General features: G+C 47.5%; 2 protein-coding genes across 3 annotated transcripts in view; one reads left to right on the top strand and one right to left on the bottom strand.

Moving 5' to 3' along the window:
- Nucleotides 1-14,865, bottom strand: part of VAMP1 (vesicle associated membrane protein 1) — a 44,907-nt gene extending 30,042 nt beyond the window's left edge. Inside the window, exons 1-4 of one of the 2 annotated variants that reach the window (XM_087814828.1) lie at nt 14,442-14,865; nt 11,438-11,564; nt 11,082-11,240; nt 10,389-10,440 (exon numbers count right to left, since the gene is read on the bottom strand). In XM_087814828.1, coding sequence (XP_087670954.1) covers nt 10,389-10,440; nt 11,082-11,240; nt 11,438-11,564; nt 14,442-14,443 — 340 coding nt within the window. In that variant the 5' untranslated portion in view covers nt 14,444-14,865. The remainder of the gene's footprint in view (nt 1-10,388; nt 10,441-11,081; nt 11,241-11,437; nt 11,565-14,441) is intronic. The other variant, XM_016221782.2, reaches the window with a different exon arrangement.
- TAPBPL (TAP binding protein like) lies at nt 99-7,015 on the top strand. Its single transcript, XM_016221777.2, has 7 exons — nt 99-591; nt 1,343-1,561; nt 1,680-1,952; nt 4,057-4,395; nt 4,975-5,277; nt 6,410-6,496; nt 6,700-7,015. The coding sequence occupies exons 1-7, from the start codon at nt 534-536 to the stop codon at nt 6,777-6,779; spliced, it is 1,359 nt and encodes a 452-aa protein (XP_016077263.2). The 5' UTR covers nt 99-533; the 3' UTR covers nt 6,780-7,015.
- Nucleotides 14,866-18,595: the final 3,730 nt, after the last annotated feature.

Below are 18,595 nucleotides of genomic sequence, written 5' to 3'. Positions count from 1 at the left end.
GGGAGGAGCTTTCTCCCACGCAGGCCACTCCCAGCATCTATCAGGGATCTGGGGGAAGAGCTTTCCCCTTTGCAGACTCGTGTTGGGGCCTGCCCAGTGGGGAAGCGGGGAGAGGAGTGGCACCAACAGAAAGTGAGAAAAGGTTCCCAGACTATCGGGGTTCCTGCTTCTAGCTTCTCTCTCTCCCTTCCTCCCCCTTCCCCCTTTTCCCTACATCTCCACTTTCTTGGGGATAGTGGGGAGCAAAAGGGTGCACGCAGTGAAGTCAGGTGTTGAAATCCCCAGGGGATTACTGGGGGGAGGTATTTGAAAGGACAACCGTGAACAGGACTCTGGCACCAGCAAGAAATGGCTTCACCTAGAGGCAAAGGGAGCCGCAGTGGGGCGTCCTCAAAGTGAAAGTGAAAATAAGAGAAGTAGGACAGAAGAGAAACGGACAGGTTGTCGGCCACAAAGGGGTGTTTGGAGAGACCCCTGTCTTCTCCACAGGGAGGCTGTGGAGAAGGGCAGCGGGGGGCCTGAGAGCAGCCCCCATGGGCGCAGAGTGGTGCCTGCTGCTCTGCTTGGTTCTGTCCGGAGCTGCGGACGCTGGTGAGTGGGGAGCAGGCTGGAGGGAGGTGTTGGGCTAGGGAAGCACCAGAGAGCCACCCTCCCGGATTACAGAAGCGCGGAAAGGAGCCTGTCAATTCTAAGCCCAACTGGAGAAAGGCTCAGTGGCTGACAAAGGAACCAGCTGTGTTGGGGAGAGAGGCTGGGAAGGGTGACGAAAAGGCCAAGTGAAAAAGGGGCCTTCACAGTGAGGGTGGCGGGAGCCACTGTCCTACGGGAGAGAGGACACCTTCGGGGAGGAAGGGGTCCCCCAGCTAGGAAATCACTTGAAAAGTGACCCCGGAGGTGGGAGAGGGGAAGGCCACTTTACGGCAGAGGGCAGAGCCGACCGGCGGGAAATTGAGAAGATGGCTGCCAACACCCCCGGGGGCACAGGTGTCTCGTCTTCCCCCTCAATGGCAATTTTGCTTTTATTTGCTTTTGCTGAGAATTCCTTTGCTTGAACATAGTTTCTCATTCGATGGTTGGAAATAAAAGTAAAAGCATAAACCTGTCTGAGCAAGGCAAATCCAGGACTTTAAATAATTCACACAGAAGTATGTTCCTGGCAAGGCAGGTGCTTCCCAGAAAGCTGGTTTGGGAGAATGACAAGAGAAGATCCGGACACAGAGATAGCTAGGACCCTGGAAGACAATTTTTACCCTTGATGGCTCCATAGTTGGGGCAGGTAGTGAGTACAGAAATAACTTTCTGGGCAGAAGGGTGCAGCTTCATCCCAATCTTTTCCCTGCAGCAGAAAGGCAGTGGCGGGCAGTGGATGTGGTCTTGGACTGCTTCTTGGTGGAGGAAGGCAAGCACCGTGGAGGTTTTGCCAGCAATAAGAACATGGTGAAGGCCTTGCTGGTGCTGAGGCAGGTGCCAGTGCTGGACGATGGCTCCCTGGAAGGCTTCGCCAATTTCCAAATGAGCTCAGTGGCCAAAGACAACCCACCTGTTACCTTTGAGGCTTCAGGTAAGAGCCTCCACCCTGTGCCCCAGTCCTTCTGGGCTCCCTCCACTGGGACAGCCCAGGTCCCAGTACACCCACCTACATCCGCTTCCCATGATCTCAATCCGCCCATCTCCCCCAGTGGATCTGGTACAGATTCCCCATGCAGAGGCCCTGCTCCATGCTGACTGCAGTGAGAAGGAGGTGACCTGTGAGATCTCCCGCTATTTTCTCCAGGCCAGACAAGAGGCCGCTGTTCAGACAGCAGCTTGGTTCATCACCAACATGCAGCTATCTGGAGGGGGACCCAGTGTCTCCTTAGTGATGAAGACTCTCGGGGACGCTGAGAACAAAGCTGTCTTGCACCCCACGCTGAACCTACCCCTGAGCCCCCAGGGGACTGTGCTGACTGCAGGTGAGAAAATGAAAAGTAGAAAGTTTTGGTTTTTTTACAGTCATCTCAGGGTATCCCCTCAACCTTGGTCCTTTCTTTCAAAAGACTCAAAACAGGGATAATTTTCTCCTCACTGTGTTGCCTGAGGAAATAAGACATGTGACGCTCCCTTCATGTTTGCTGTATGTAGCAGTCTGACTGGGCCAAGCACCCGTTTCTCCCAGTGAACAGCCAGCCTGGTCTGGTGTTTGACTAGAGCAGAGAACAGGGATTTAGTATTTATTCATTATTCCTTATTAGTAAAACCTGGTTCTTGCCCTCTCCAACTGAGCACATCCCAGGGGGCACAGGAGATTGAGAGCATGATGATAGCTTGCCCCAGAGTTCACTGAATCTAGTATTTTACCTCCAAAAAGAGACAACCAAGTCCAAAAGATTAGGGAGCTGCCCAGCTGGGCGTGGCTCAGCGGTTGAGCATCGACCTTAGGATCCAGATCAGGGTTCGATTCCCGGTCAGGGCACATGCCCGGGTTGCGGGCTGCAGCTGATCAAGGACTCTCTCCTTATTGATGTTTCTCTCTCTCTCTCTTCCTCTCTCTGAAATCAATAAAGATATATTAAAAAAAAAAAAAAAAAGACTAGGGAGCTGCCCAACTATCCTTAGAAAGCCCCAGAACACTCAGCTTTTCTGTGGTCCAACCTACATTTATCCTGCTGCATCAGAAAAGAGGGGTCCTCATGTCTGTCCAGTTAAACCATAGTCCTGGTATAGCTAGATATTCCCTTTTTATTTTGGGATCATTTAAACCTACAAAAGGTGAAAGAATAATATAATGAACACCTGTTTATCATGCACCTGGATCCACCAATTGCTAACATTTGGCCACATTCTACAGATAGATAGACATCCCCTGAACTAACTGGAAGGTGCAGAAATCCCAACACTTCACCCCCAAATGCTGCCATGTATAGCATGTGGTTTATAGCATTTGGTTTATTACCAAAGACAGGAATATTCTCTTTCATAATCACAGAACCATCACCTCAGCAAACCAAGGTGGGGAGTGGTCTACCGTGGGGCAGACAAGGGAGTACAATGTGTCAAGAATTTAAGCACATATTTGCCAGGGCAGTCCTTTCCCATCCCCCTCCGACCTACCAACCGCTTGCTACACCACTGAGCATCATACTTAAGTATTGATACTTTTAAATTGATACAGTAATACTGTCAAGTGTAAAGTCCAAATTCAAACTTTTCCAATTACCCCAATAATGTTCTTTATAGCGTCCTGGTTTTTGTAAAGTCCAGGACTCAAACAAGGATCGTGCATTGCATTTAGTTGTCTTGTGCCTTTAGGCTCCTCTACTCCAAAATAGTCTTTCGTAGCCCTGACATTTTTGAAGAGCATATCCCACCATTTGGGTTTATCTGATTGTTTTCCTCATTAGATTTAAGTTCAGCACGTCTAACACAAATACTAATACTGTTTTTATTTTATTATTATTTTTAATCCTCACCGGAGGACATGTTCAGGGAGAGAGAGAAACATCGATCGGCTGCCTCCTGTACATGCCTTGACCAGGGATCAAATCTGCAACCCAGGTATGTGCCCTGACCAAGAATCAAACCAGCAACCTTTTGATGCACAGGACGACACTCAACCAACTGAGACACTCTGGCCAGGCGTACTATGTGCTTTTTAAACTCTTACTTAGTCTTCACCTTTAGCAGGTGGGCTTGGCAACACTAAATGACTTGTTCAAGGTCACAGAGCTATCACATGGACGAACCAGGGTTCCAAAATGTTTTCTGCTACTCCAGTGGTTCTTACCCGCAAGTCGACAGTCATCCATAATTTTGCATGTGTATTTTCCTGGTGAGAGGTCCATAGCTTTCAAAAGATTACCCAGGGACTCCAAAATAGTTAAGGTTACCACATGTGCCAGGCTGCCTTTCCGGGGCCCCATTTCTTTTTGGTTCCATCAGTTTGGGAAATGAGCTCAACTGGCTCATTGTCTAGGAAAGGAGGCAGGAGAAGATGTATGCCCACAACATGCCCATAGCTCAGAGATCAGCTGGCCTCCAGGGGAAGCTGTCCACTATCATCCCTTTCTCTCACCACAGTGGAGTTCCAGATGACAACAAGTACCCCATCCCTGACTTTCCTTCTGGGGTCCTCTGCCTCCCTGCACTGTGGCTTCTCCATGGCACCAGGCTTGGACCTCACCAGAGTGGAGTGGCGGCTGCAGCATAAAGGCAGTGGCCAGCTGGTGTACAGCTGGACCACAGGGCAGGGGCAGGCCAAGCGACAGGGCGCTACCCTGGAGCCTGAGCAGCACCTCATGGCTGGGGACGCCTCCCTCAACCTACCCAGCCTCACCCTGAAGGACGAGGGGTCCTACGTTTGCCAGATCACCACCTCTCTGTACCAAGCTCAACAAATCATCCAGCTCCATGTCCAAGGTGAGGCCAGAACTGGCTTATCTGGGGGAGAGGGGAAGGGATATGCTTCTTGAGAGTGTTTTCCAGAATGGAATCCAAACACAAGGGCATTTCCTGAGAGGCAGACTGCATCCCCAAACCTACATGCCATCTCCACCCTAGAAGCGCAGATGGCATCAGATTGTTTCCTGTCACACTGCAGGAAAAGTCCATCAAGAAACTTCCCAGCCCAGGATCTGGCTGACCTGCCCTGGTTAGCTGCCTCCAATCACACATCCTAAAGGAGCAGCAGCAAACCGAGGAGGGGCAGTGGCAGTGGTCCTGATCGAGAGAATTTCATCACTGATACCCTTTTAAACCACTGGCTTATAGTAATAATAAGCCAACCTTTAGCTGGTTTTACTATTGTTTTTCAATTACCTGTGGAAGATGTGCCCCTTTATGGCCTGCAGCCAGGGTGGACTCCCTATCTGCCCCTTGGCACTCCACTGACGATGAAACTTCAGCCTCCACAACCTATGTCACTCTCAGCAAGAAAAGAAGGCTTCAGGCTCCTCCCCTGTCCCATTGGTCCCTCTGGAATCTTATTCTTTCTTCCAGCTTCCCCGAAAGTACGACTGGGCTTGGCAAGTGAAGCTCTGCCACCCACCCTCATCTGCAACATCGCTGGCTATTATCCTCTGGATGTGACTGTGACGTGGACCCGAGAGGAGCTGGGTGGAGTCCCAGTCCCAGTCCCAGATGCCTCCTTCTCCAGCCTCCGGCAAAGCTCAGAGGGCACCTATAGCATCTCCTCCTCCCTGACGGCAGAACCTGGCTCTGCAGGTGCCACTTACACTTGCCAGGTCACCCACATCTCCCTGGATGAGCCTATTGAGACCAGGGCCTGGGCTGCCCCACCAGGTACTGGGGTACCCTCCTCTCCCCACCTCTATTCTGGGCTCATGGCTCTCCTACCCCCAGCTCATCTTTGGTTTTGCTCTGCTTCCCACCATGCTATGTTCATAGTCCCAGCTTCTTTCCCAAGGTAGCAGCCTCCATACATCCGGAGACTTTGGGACACCCCAGGTGCCAGGGCACCAGGCGGCAGTGTGCTGGAGATGAAGGTTGAATAACTCCTGATCCTGCGCTTGAGGAGCTTAGTCCAATTGGAGGGACCGCCTAGGCAAGCAGGGAAGATGGCCTGGGAAGACAGGGGGAGGGCATGCAAACCAAGTTAGCTAGCTCAAGGGGAAAGGAAACAGCATGTTTGAAGGCCAAATATAAAGCAGCCTAGAGAGGACTTGGGGAACTGCACAGCTAGAACCAAGGGGGTGTGGGAAAAGAGGGGACTGGCCTAAAGCTTGAGATGTAATTACATTTCTGAGCATTTACATGAATCGAGCACTATGATAAGCACTTAGATATATTATCATGACTCCCATTGATGAGTGAACTGGCACTTACAGATGTTAAGTAATTTGCCCAACGTCACCTACCTGGTAAAGGGTAAAATGTGAAAAAGCGGCAGCCTGATTACGCTACAGCCTTAAACCCTCCATTGCTATTACTGGGCTGATACCAATGGGCCTTCAAGCTGGAATTTCATCCTGAAGCCACAGAATGTTATTAAAAGGTTTTAAACAGGACAGAATCAGTACCTAGAATGCAAATATCCCGGAGCACTGGGCGTTATTATTTGAGGCTGGGGTTTTGTTTTGGCTCACATCGCTCTCAAGCTATTTATAAAATTGTAGTGTAACTGTCAACAACTATCTAATCTAGATTTCTCTTGCAAAGCAATAAAAAAAATGTTGTCCTGAGGTGGGAAAAGGTAAAGACTTGTGTGTGGAGTAACACACAAGCATCCAACAACCTTGAGCAAGTACAAATGCTACTGTGTGCGCAGTTCCTGGATGAGAGCAGAATTCTTGATATGAGCCCCCCATCCAGGGACTCACACGCACACTCAGACACACTCCCTTGTCCTCCTGCTGCACAGGCTCAGAGCTGGTTCCTGCCCACTGATTCATGATAACCCCCTTCTCACCTACAGAGCAGCGAACTATGGCCTTTGGAGTCCTTTTTGTCAGCAGCCTTTTTCTTCTTGCAGTGCTGTACCTGGGGCTTCAGAGATGGCGAGGTAAGAGCCCACTGCCCTCAGCTCTGCCCCGGCCCACCTCACTCACAGACCAGCCTCCGCTACCCACCTCCCCACACCACCTCCCACCCAGACCAGGGATGAAGCCCAAGCATTGAAAGTTCCAGCCAAGCCCCCACCATAGCCCCCAGCTTTGGGGGTTATCCCAGCTGAAACTAACCTCACTCCTTCCTGTTCTCTCCTAGCTACCTCACCCAAGGTCTACCAAGACTCCGAGGCCCTCTGGGTAGACACTCGCCTGCCTCAGAGTAAAAAGAAAGCATAGTCATGTTCTCCCAGAAGGACTCTAAGCTAAGGCCCAGAGCTCAAAAGGACCCCAATAAAAGGATGAAGAAAGCACAGATCACTGGGGCTCTGGCTCTGAATATGTACAGGACTCTGCCTTCCTTCATTGTGTCCCTGGGCCAAACAGAAAATGTGAAGAGGTGAGAGGGCAGCAAGAAGGCAGAATGTCTGGGCAGAGGTTAAAAAAAGAGCCAGATTTGAGGTGTGGTGGTAGGAAAAGAAAATAAGAAAGGGGCAGGTTTCAACAATAAAGTTTAAAAGGAAGGAGGGAGGGAGGGGTGGAGGGAGGGGGGAGGGACAGCGGGACAAAGGGGTGGAGGTTGGGCCACCACACACAAATATTGAACTCTGTCCAAATAAAAGCCTTTTGTGTCCTTGGAGGCAAAGCTTTTCCACTTTCCTGTCTTTCCCTATGCTGGACCCAACTGAGCTGTGTCCCCAAGCCTAGCTGCAAAGTGTTCAAGATATGAAACCAAGGCCCTGGAAGGCAGACCTAGGGGTCCATCTCAGTTGCTCTGTGTAACCTGAAGGTGGAATTAAGGTTCTGCTTCTTCAGACAGTTGCAGGTATGTCGGGATACCTGCAAACTCCTGACTACTCCTCCTCCTCAAACTACTCAGCTGCAAGGGAGAGATTTTTTATTCATTTCTAAAATCTGCCAGTCAGTACAGTGGAACTCGGCACAAGGGAAGGAGGTAGATAGGAGATGTCTGAGAAAACCTGCAGTTGTCAGTGTGAGATCCCCAATCAACTTCCTGTTGTCACTTCCTCTCACTAGCACCTGTGAAAGTTGGGCTGCTTCAGGCATGAATGCTGAGAGCGGAGACCACTTCCTTTCCCGACACACAGATCTTTAATCTCCAGAAGACCATCCAACACACATAAGCCAGCCCTTCCGGCCTAAAGCAACATCAGACTATAAGAAAGAAACAACACTCCCCTCCTCCCCATCTCTCCTCAGTTACTGCAACCCAAACAACAACCAAGTCAGTGTAGTTAGGAATTTGTATTTTTTGCCTTTGTTCAGAATACATGAGATTGGTAAATATGCCACATGCCTTTGGTGAAGTACAACTGTTATTATTCTACATAAGTATGAGATTGAGGTTAGGAAAAAAGACAAAGAGGTGATGTCAGACACACAGTGGAAAACCCACATCATCTCATGGCAAACTGAAGGGGATGTGGGAAGCTCGGCTTCATTTGACTGCACAGTCCCAGGGTTTAGTTGCATATTTGTTCATGCACATGGGTGGTAGGAGGGAAGGGGGACAGCAAAGACACAAAAGACAGTACACGGTGGGATGAGAAAGAAAGTAGAAGGGCAGACATCTCCAAAAGAACAAAGCCAGTTATACCTGATAAGCCTCAAAGGGACAGAAACCCAGGAAATAATTCCTGTGACACGGATGGGTGGGCTAAAAGGGCGAATTTGCTCCAGGCTTGGGACACATCGAGGACAGTGGTAGTTCTTCTCCAGCGGTGACCCCCTGCATTAGGCAAGGAGGAGCCCAGAGGAGATTGGAGACCTTCGAGGGGAATCGTTGGGAGGGCACACTGACTGCTTTCTTCCAGCTCTTCAGTCCCACCGTGGGGCAGGACGAAGGGCATGTGGGAAACAGGGGCAAAGGGACAGGAAAGATGGTTTTACGCAATGAAATGCTGCTGCATGGAAAGTGAGCATCCAGGCCTAGCCTAGCCCGGCCTCAGCCTCTTCCTGCTAGTGGACCAGAGAACAGAAGGCATGCAGGAACACAGGTGCTTCCCCTTCTGTTCCCAGCCTGCCTGCCCCCCCCTCGGGTCTATCTCACTCGATACCCTATCCTGAAGCCCACCAGAAGCCCCCAAGACAGGCTGAGTAGCTCCCACCCTGAGATCCCACTGTCTGCACCCACAAACCACGTAGAGGATAAAGGAAAGGAGGCAAAGTGGAGTTCGGGTGGGTGCCTGGCTAGAAAGGGACTGCAGTGCAGGAAGAGCAGAGGTGGCTCTAGACGAGGGGGCCCCATGACAGCACAGGCTGTCCCGCCTCCCACCCCAACACTGAGTTGGAGGGTAAATTGGGCTTCTCTAAACACTCAGAATCGGCCAGGTCTCAGGAAGGATATCTTGCCTCATCCCTGTCTTTGGCAAATGCACGGGGGGTGGCGTGCAGGAAGCCCCTGAAAGTCCAAGGACTCCCACTGTCCTTCATCAACAGGAAGGGAGGAACAAGACCCTCCTTAAGAGGGCTAGAAGTGGCTTCCTCTGAGCTTATTTTCAAATTAGCTTTATCCACTTTCTCTCTCTAACTAGTAGGCATCCTCTCTTTATCGATGTCAATAATTAAACCTAACCGAGAATCCCAAACTTTAGCTATATGAAATTATTTGGGGCTCTCATGAATAGTACAGAATGCTGCAGGAAATAGGGACAAGAGACAGCCCCTTCTAGTTATGAACTTGTGGGGCTGCTTCTAGGGTGGCAATGAGAGTTCTGGTATTTTCACAATTAATATGTGTTCTCCAGGTCTCTGGAGAACAAAGTAAAAGGCTGTAAGACCCCTGAAGACGTAGAAAAATCTTGGACTAACAGATTAGAAATAACTGCAAAAAACAGGTTTTACTATCTAAGAGGGTATTGTACCAAGACCAAGTTGGACTTTGTGCCCACCCAGGATCCTCTTCAGGCCTGGCATAGGAGAAGAGCTCCAAGTGACCAGGGCAGCCCCGAGTGAGCCACCCTTGTCACAGGTGTTCATGGTTCATGGCTTCCTCCTGCCAGTGGCCTGGCTTTTCCTGGAGGCACCATGGGCACTGATATCCTTCTCCTCCCCCAATTTTGGAACTTTCTTGGACATGTCACTACAGGTACACCCCATCCCCTTCCCTTGGCCTCCATCTCTTTTCAGCTTTGGAGGAATTTGCGAGTATATAAGAAGAAGGTAGGCAGGAGGTGCCAGCTGTTGCTCTTCAGGTAATTATTTCAAGACTGCACCACGAGCAGCATTTCTAGTGTGGAGGGACATAGTGCAAATGAAAGCAACAGAAAAGGAGGAATGGGTGATGGAGAAGCCTGGGCTGGGATGGAGGAAGATAGATAGGGAAGTCTGTTGAGAGAGCAAACAAGGAGAGGAACATGAGTTTGGATGGCAATGGAGCACAGGGAAGGGGTGGCACATTCTCAAGTAAAAAAGTAGACTGGACACAGGAATCAGGAAGTCCCAGATAGAAAAGAGGGAGAGACAGGAGAAAACAAGAGGACAAATTACATCAAGTTACTAGACATTCAGGTCTTTCAGTTGTAGGTGTCCCATCCCCATGTCTCCCTCTGACCCAAGACAGTGACAAACAGCATAGCCCCACCTTCTCAAAACAGGAGGGACCATCTTCCCACAATATCTTGCAGAGGGAAGCCTTGTCCATCAAGGAAGTCCTTTGTCTTTGCCCTTCCTCCCTCCTGAACCAAGTGATGATCCCACAGCAGTGATCTCCATACCTCAGTCAGAACAGCCCCACTCCCCAGGCAGGCAGGCAGGCAGGCAGGGCCGGGAGAAGATTCCAGGACCTTCCCACCTCTTCACCCCACCAGTAACCTCAGCGATACTTACTTACAATAACTACCACGATGATGGCACAGATAGCTCCCAGCATGATCATCATCTGAGGAAACATTGACAAAAAATGGGTCCTTAGACTTGGGAAAGGAAGAGCCAGGAAGAGAACTTCCGAAACCACACATCACCCAGATCTGCAGGCCTCTTGGGAGGGCCCAACCCCCATGCTCCCCATCAGACAATAACCCCTGCACCACAGCTGAAGCTCCTCAGAAACAGAGCAGCTTGCTCCTTTTTCCTTAGGTCCTGTTGCTTTGAAAAAAGTGCAATGGCTCTTTAGTCAATTGGTTCATTTTTCATTGTGAAGTGTTTAGGTCATTCCTAAAAGCTGCACGTATTTAAATACACATATCTACCCCAGTCATTGTGTCAATGTTGTATGTGTCTGAGGAAGGGCCAGGTGAGAATTTTTCCAGGGTTCGTGTTGGCAAAAGCAGCTTGACTAACCATTTCCAGACACCTCAGAGTATCACCGGCTCAAGTTAGTGGGTGTAAATACTCTAGCCTACCCTGGTGGCCAATTCAGGGTAATGGCCCTCAAGGAGGCTTTCAAGACTTCCTCCCAAGAGTTCTGCAGGGCAAAGATCCTGTACCACTAAAGGGAAGGAATGTAAAACCTGAGCGTTTTCTTGCCTTCTGTGAGTTGTGGCCCAGGAAAAAGAAGGGGGAAAGGACAAGAAAATTCACCTTGCAGTTTTTCCACCAATACTTCCTCTTTAGCTTGGCAGCACTGCTCTCAAACTGTGATGCTCCCACCTGCAAGGCGTCAGCTCGGTCATCCAGCTCTGACAGTATCTCGTCCCTCTTCAAGACCTTGTCCACATTTACACGCATGATGTCCACCACCTGAGGGGGGCACAGAAACAAAGCCGCTAAACTCCCCAGAGATGGGAGAAAGAACAATGATCGGGGATCACAGGTTTGCCCTGTGTAACTCTAACAGGTGCCTTGCCTCCCAAAGCCTTTAGCTATCCCTCTATAAAAATGAAAAGTTTCTAAACTTCTGTGATTTAGAAACTCTAAGGAAAAAACTCTCCACCTACCTCCTCTACTTGTGCCTGGGTTTGCTGTAGTCGTCTGTTACTGGTCGTATTAGGAGGAGGGCCAGGGGGACCCCCACCTGGGGCAGTCCCTTCTGCCCCTTCAGTGGGTGGCTGAGCTGGATCAGACCTGTGGAGAGAAGTGGAGAGAGTACACAAAGTACCCAAAACAAGAAAGGAGCCCGGCCGAGCGTGGCTCAGCGGTTGAGCGTCGACCTGGGATCCAGGAGATCAGGGTTCGATTCCCAGTCAGGACATATGCCCGGGTTGCAGGCTCAATCAATGACTCTCTCATCATTGATGTTTCTATCTCTCTCTTCCTCTCTCTGAAATCAATAAAGATATATATTTTTTTAAAAAAAAGAAAGGAATCACGTGGATTCTCACCCCACACCATCAAATTCACGGCAGTTAGGTTACTATATGCATTTAGAACAGGTTCTAGGTTTTTGGCAATACCAAGTAGGGAGATGCAGCACAGTGACAAGAAGCAAAAGATAAAAGATCCTGTAACAACATTTAGTGGGGCTCAGGGACATCGGGGTGGCATCAAGAGATCTTATTTGGGCCACCCTCTGACCTAAACTCAAACACATCCTCTGACACAATGGTTACAAGGACTAATGTTCCAGCTTTGGCCTGAATGGCATTTCCCTGACTCTCAAAAGCCTTTCACATGAAGTCAAAACTGGAAACCTCCAATCCAGGTTAGCAGAAATTTGTACAAAAGACTAAACCCTCGGGACAAGCCTATGGACAAACAGCTCTGTTTCTGCAAAGCCTAAATCTAAAAAGAAAGAGCAAGCTGACAGACTCTGCTTAAAGGGATCCACTTACTGGCTGTGCTTCATACAATAATTAGTTCATTGGGGCTGCTGTAAGGACAACTTGGAGAATCGCCAAGGCATAGCCTCTGCAGGTGGAATGAGTCAGGCCAGTTTGCTTGTTTTGTCTTCCGCAGAGAGGATGGGGGTTTCACTTAGAGCTGGGGCCTAAAACAATTATGTTAATTATGAAACTGTTCCAAGAACATAGACAGGAGGCATAATTAAGAGAAATGGGCCTCCATGTACATGCACTGTAAACATTCTGTCCCTTTTCTAGATTTAGCAACAAGTCTCAGGAGACTACCCTAGTTCTTTATGTCCCAAAGAGAATCTTGGTTTACACTACTATGCACAGTGATTGTTCTCTTTCCCTTATCCTTAAAAGGGACTAACCTAACATGAGGTGTTCAAGATAAACTTTTTATGTCCCAACACATGGAGGCTAAATTCACCTTCTAAAGTATTCCCAGAGGTCTAATCTAAGGCATAAGATTTTTCTCTCCCAAGGAAGAACCCACCAACAGGAGGGAGATCTCTCAAACTTAATGGAGCATAGAAATTACAATAAGAACTCCTCAAACAGAAGCCGAATCTCACAAAACAAACCTCATACGAACAGTCTAAAGAATAAATGATCTAGGGATTAAACCATCACAAAGTCACCACAGAGGAAATGACTACTCACAACAGAATTAATACCCAGAAGTTCCTCCTCCCTAAGTGAATTTCTTTCAGTCTAAAAAGATAGAGAAAAAAATAATAAAAAAATAAAAAGATAGAGAATAACTCCTGAGAGAGGAGATACTAGCAGATTACATCTGACTTATCCCCATTTAAGGAATCATTTTTTCATTTCTAAGGCACAAAGGTGGCAAAAACCATGGAAGCCACAAGGCTCCTGTGCTACTACTGAACTAAGCAATCTAGTTCTCTGACTGAAGATGGAAAATTCAATGAGTAGGTAGAAGCCACTGTTTGGTCTTGGAAGCAGTCCAAGATGATGGCACCAATGACAAGATTAAGGTCAGAGACCTCGTGATGCCCTGCTAGTCACCACACTTTCTCCATCTCCTTCAGTTCATCCCACATGGGTGCTGCTGGGAACCAGTCAGCTGAGAAGGATCCTCCTTACCCAAAATGAAAACAAGTGGAATCCTAGGACTTGACCAAAATGCATAGAATGTCATATAGTTAAAACTGCAGAAATCAAACAGAGAAAAAGTGAAATGGTTATACAGCACTTGAAAGGACCATTCCACTTACTATTTGTTGGGAGTTGGGAATACTGAGCAGTAAAATATACAGAACAGTTATAATCTTTATGTATCATAATTAAACATTTTCCCTTTTTTGTCACTAAGAGAAACAATACAAATATATCTAGGACCAGGCCAGGCCTCCAGGCAACAAGAAGAAAGAAAAATCTCTATCAAACATATTGTGGTCTTGACAGGGAAGGACTTCATTTGTCTGGCCATCCTTTCCTCTCAGGATATTAGGATGGGGTGATGTTGAAGATGATCAGAGACCGAATTTAATGTGTCGGGGATCCCCAGCTCTATTTCTCTTTCAAATACTTGGCCAAGGCTCAATGACAGGAAAACACCTCAGGGTGGCCTGGGATGAATGGCTGCTTGGAATCACATGGCACTGCCCCCTGAGTTTTTCTGAGCTGCTCACTTGGCTCCCCAAAACTGGCAGATAAGTTTCTGGAACTTTGCTCACTGCCAAGATGGGAGGGAGGTAACACGTAACAGTTGGAACATACACAAATCCAGAGATTGCAGCGCAACCCAAGTTACTACCAGGCAGGTGCACCCATGACTGTCTTTCCAGAGGCCGTAAGTACAGACTCATTCAGACCCCTACCCGATAACTCCATGCCCCACCTTCGCCCTCTCCCGGGCTCCTGAACGAGGCGCCCCTCAGGCGAGGAGAGGGTGCAATGAATGTGGGACCCCTGAGCCCCTGCCCCGCAGTGGGGTGCTGGCTGTGGCTGGTGCAGGAGTGGGGTGCAGCCCTCCTCCCTGGGGGTGATCAGGTCTGGGGGCTGCGCGCGGTGGTGGTTCCCCGCGTCGCTGCAGCTGCTGCAATGCGCCATTTTCCGTCCCGCAGAGTCTGGCGCTGGGGGTGAGGGGTTGGCAAGGAGGATCGAGACCCCCACATCAGAATCAACTCACATTTCTCTGAGAGTTAGGGTCGGTCTCCTCTCCGGAGGCTGCGGCGAGACACCCCACTAGAGGAACGCTGCGGCTGAAGTCGACGGAACTGCCGAGTTCCACGTCTAGTTGACCACCCGGAGCTCTAGCTGCGGTGGAACTTGCTGCAACTGCTGTGCGGTTCCCAGTCTTTATTAGTGCTGGCCACGCCTCCCCGATAAGATTGACAATCTAGCGGCCCAATCCACGCCTGGGACAGGCGCCAGTCCAGAGGGAAACACAAGCAAATTTGCCAATCAAAGCTCTCCTCTCATCCCGACTCCGGGAAGGAGTGGTTGTGAGTCTCGTTCCCCGACAAATATAACTATAGCTGGCTTATCTATCTGTCTAATTAAGCGACAGGGCGTTATGGAAATACGCGTCAGCCCTCTTGAGGGGCAACTCCAACAGTTTGAGTTAAGCTTTTTTTTTTTTTTGCTTTTTTTTTTTTTTAGAGCCTCCCAGCGGATCTCTGGACAGTTTCTGAAGGCCGGGCCCGCCCAAGGGCCCCAGCGCCAGCAGCTCCAGCCAATCGCGCCGCTTCAGCCCACAGCCATCTGCGGGTCCGGCTCGCGGCAGTCCCTCGGGAGTCCTAGGAAAGGCGGTGGTTGGTCAGTCGCACAGCCCTGACGCCCAGACCTGCGAGGCGCTCCACCCCATCTGCCTGCCTCTAGCAACTTCGAGAATGCAAAGTCTATCAAGGCAGGACGGCAGGCTCTCTGGCCCAAGTACCAGGCGCGGGGATCCGTCCCACCAAAGCAGATAGGGAGACTTTGTTCACCTGTTGCCTTTAACATTGCAACAAGCTCCTCATGCAGCGTATACTAAGTTGAACTTCCCGCCAAACTGCTCCTCCTATCCCTTCCAGGTACCACATCCACTCAGTTGCCCAAACCCGAAACCATCCTAGAATTCCTCCCCATTCATCTCTACCCTTCCTCTAATAATTCACCAAGTTGAGTCGCTTTTTTCCTTTCTAGTATTTCAAGAATTCTCTTCCCTTGTCTCACTGACCTACTTCAGACTCTTATCCTTGGAAAACTATTATTTTAGCTCCTGCTAGAAAAAAAAAGGGTAGCAAATAAACTGTCAATGATTTCTTATCAGTTTGTATATTTATTGAATGTGTAGGTTTATATATAGATTTTTATCATATTTCACTCTCGTGCATATGTAAAAAGGAAAATAGAAAAGATAGCATGGTAACAGTATTCCTAATACTTTGCATTCAGCGGCTGACCCTTATGATTCATTTTTTTGACTGAGCCTTAGATGTTCATGATTTTCCATACAATGTAGTCATAAAGGACTTTGGTGAGACAGTATTTCTTAAAAGAGTGTTCCTCTTCTGTCTCTGGAATTTCCTTCCAAGCTTCAGACACTAATTTGGCTAATAGAGCGAAACATCCCAATTTAGATGCTAAAATGAAATAACAAAAGTGTCTCTTAGAATAAATGAAATATATCGTTCTGTTTCTTGGCTTGCCCTCCCTCATATCCATCCTCTAAGAAACCACCAGGATGATCTATCCAAATGTCACAACCCCTGCTTAAAACTATTAAACAATTGCTCTTAGAAACATAATATATTGATCATGTGTTTATCCCACCCACCTGCTATAACCACATCAAAATGCCAATTTGTAGGAACTGAAAACAAATTATAAACCCTCAAACAAAAATAATGGGAGGAACTGTTTCTAGCAGCATGAACACCTAAGTATCCCCACCAACTTTCCCCTGAAAAAAACTTAAAATCACTGAATTTCTTAAAAATTGAGATTTTTGAACTTAACAAAAATAATACAGGGAAGTTCCCCTATAGTCCTTCACCCACTTTCCCCTGATGGTAACACATATAACTACAGTACAATATTAAAACCAGGAAATTGACATTGGTACAATCCACAGAGCTTATTCAGATTTTGCCATTTTTATATTCATTCGTGTGTGTACGTGTGTGTGTGCGCGCGTCTGCATGTGTGTATAGTTTTATGCAATGTTTGTAGATTCCTATTACTACCACCACCACCAAAATAAGGGTACAAAACTATTATATAACTACAAGGTTCCCTTGTGCTATCTCCTTTTTTGTTAATTCTCACCCAAAGACAATTTTTCCATTGATTTTTAGAGAGAGAAGGGGGGGGGGAGAGAAACATCAATTGGTTGCCTCCCATATGAGCCCCGACCAGGGCCTGAATCAAACCTGAAACCCAAGTACCAGTGCCCTTGACCAGGAATCAAACCCAAGACCCTTCAGTGCACAGGCCAACGCTCTATCCACTGAGCCACACCGGCCAGGACTGTGCTATCTCTTTGTAGCCACACCCACCCCATCCCTAACCCTTAGCAACCAGTAATTTTTTTATAACATTGACTAGGACCTTTAGTACTAAGTTAAAATGCAACACTAAGGGTGTGCTTGTGTTGTTGCGGATTTTTTAATTAATTAATTTATTTATTTATTTATTATTTATTTTTAATGTCTTTATTGATTTCAGAGAGAGGAAGGGAGAGGGAGAGAGAGAGAAACATCAGTGATGAGAGAGTCATTGATCAGCTGCCTCCTGCACACCCCTACTGGAGATCAAGCCCGCAAACCAGGCATATGCCCTGACCCAGAATCGAACTACTGGATCATAGGTCGATGCTCAACTGCTGAGCCACGCCAGCCTGGCATTCTTGCTGATTTTAAAGAGAATACATGTACATAAATATTTGTTGATCATCAGTATATAACCTTTAACAAATTAATGAAATTTCCTTCTTCTCCTAATTTAATAGGTTTTATTTTAATCATAAATAGGAGTTGATTTTTTAGTTCCCTTTTCTATATCGACTAAATAATCATAGAGAGCTAAACCCTCTTCTTTCTTAACAGGAAGCTAATAGTTGTCTAAACCTGGTAAATCATAAACAGCAGCAGGGTTTATTATTTCAAATTATGATGACAAATATCAGAATACAGTTAATCCTTGAGCACCATGGGTTTGAACTGCACCAGTCCAATCATACATGGATTTTTTTCAATAAATATATAGTGTATTTTCTCTTATGATTTTCTTAATAACATTTTCTTTCCTCTAGCTTACTTTATTGTAAGAATACAGTATATAATAAATGTAACATGCAAAATATGTGTTAACTGTTAATGTTATCCATAAGGCTTCCGGTCAACAGTAGTTAAGTTTTTGGGGAGTCAAAAATTATACTTGCAGCCCTGGCCAGATGGCTCAGTTGGTTGGAGCATAGTCCCATACACCACAAAGGTTTTGTGTTTGATTCCCAGTAAGGGCACATACCCAGGTTGCAGGTTTGATCCCTGGTTGGGGTGTGTATGGGAGCAGCCTATTGATATTTCTCCCTCTCTCTCTCCCTCTCCCTTCCTCTCTCTCTAAAGTCAATAAAAACATTTAAAAATAAAGAGCCCACATACAAAGATATCTAATATGCCAGATATTAGACTACTGCAGCAATCAAATATGTGCAAGACAGGCCCTGCCCTCAGTGGGCATGAGGCTTAGCTAATGGAGATGACGGACACAGACACACATTAAACCAAGCAAAATCAGCCCGGCTGGGTGTGGTTCAGCGATTGAGCATCGACCTAGGATCCAGGTGATTGGGGTTCGATTCCCGGTCAGGGCACATGCCCGGGTTGTGGGCTCGATCAATGACTCTCTCATCATTGATGTTTCTGTCTCTCTCCCTCTCCTTTCCTCTCTCTGAAATCAATAAAGATATATTTACAAAAAACAAAACAAAAAAACAAGCAAAATCAAAAAAGCAAAAGTATTATGAGTTCAGAGACTCAGCCAAATCAGAGTAAAGGGACCTTAAAAAGCATTCCCTTGCCTTCTTACATCTTCCAAAGCAGTGGTATTCAACCCTAATTTAGAACCTCTTGGGAGATTTTAAAAATATGAATGCTTGGAACCCAGGCCCAGAATGACTTCATATTGAGTTTATCGGTTTAGGATGGGTCCTAGTCTTTTTTTTTTTTTTAAGGCTCTTGAGAAGTTTCTAACATATAACCAGAATTGAACAGCTCTAGCCTTCAGGGTTTAAAAAAAAAATCTAAGCTCTTCATCCTGGCTAGACTCCTAGTTATTTAGCACTAAAGACTACTTATG

This window comes from Miniopterus natalensis, chromosome 2, assembly GCF_054644295.1.
Source record: "Miniopterus natalensis isolate mMinNat1 chromosome 2, mMinNat1.hap1, whole genome shotgun sequence".
Lineage (NCBI taxonomy): Eukaryota > Metazoa > Chordata > Mammalia > Chiroptera > Miniopteridae > Miniopterus > Miniopterus natalensis.
This window is presented reverse-complemented; position numbering and strand designations above follow the sequence as displayed.

Bases quoted from the DNA above. Each gene is read 5' to 3' on its own strand.
- TAPBPL (XM_016221777.2), top strand. From the start codon at position 534: ATGGGCGCAGAGTGGTGCCTGCTGCTCTGCTTGGTTCTGTCCGGAGCT. The intron at 1,562-1,679 runs GTAAGAGCCTCC...CATCTCCCCCAG, and splicing joins TGTTACCTTTGAGGCTTCAG to TGGATCTGGTACAGATTCCC. The intron at 4,396-4,974 runs GTGAGGCCAGAA...TCTTTCTTCCAG, and splicing joins CATCCAGCTCCATGTCCAAG to CTTCCCCGAAAGTACGACTG.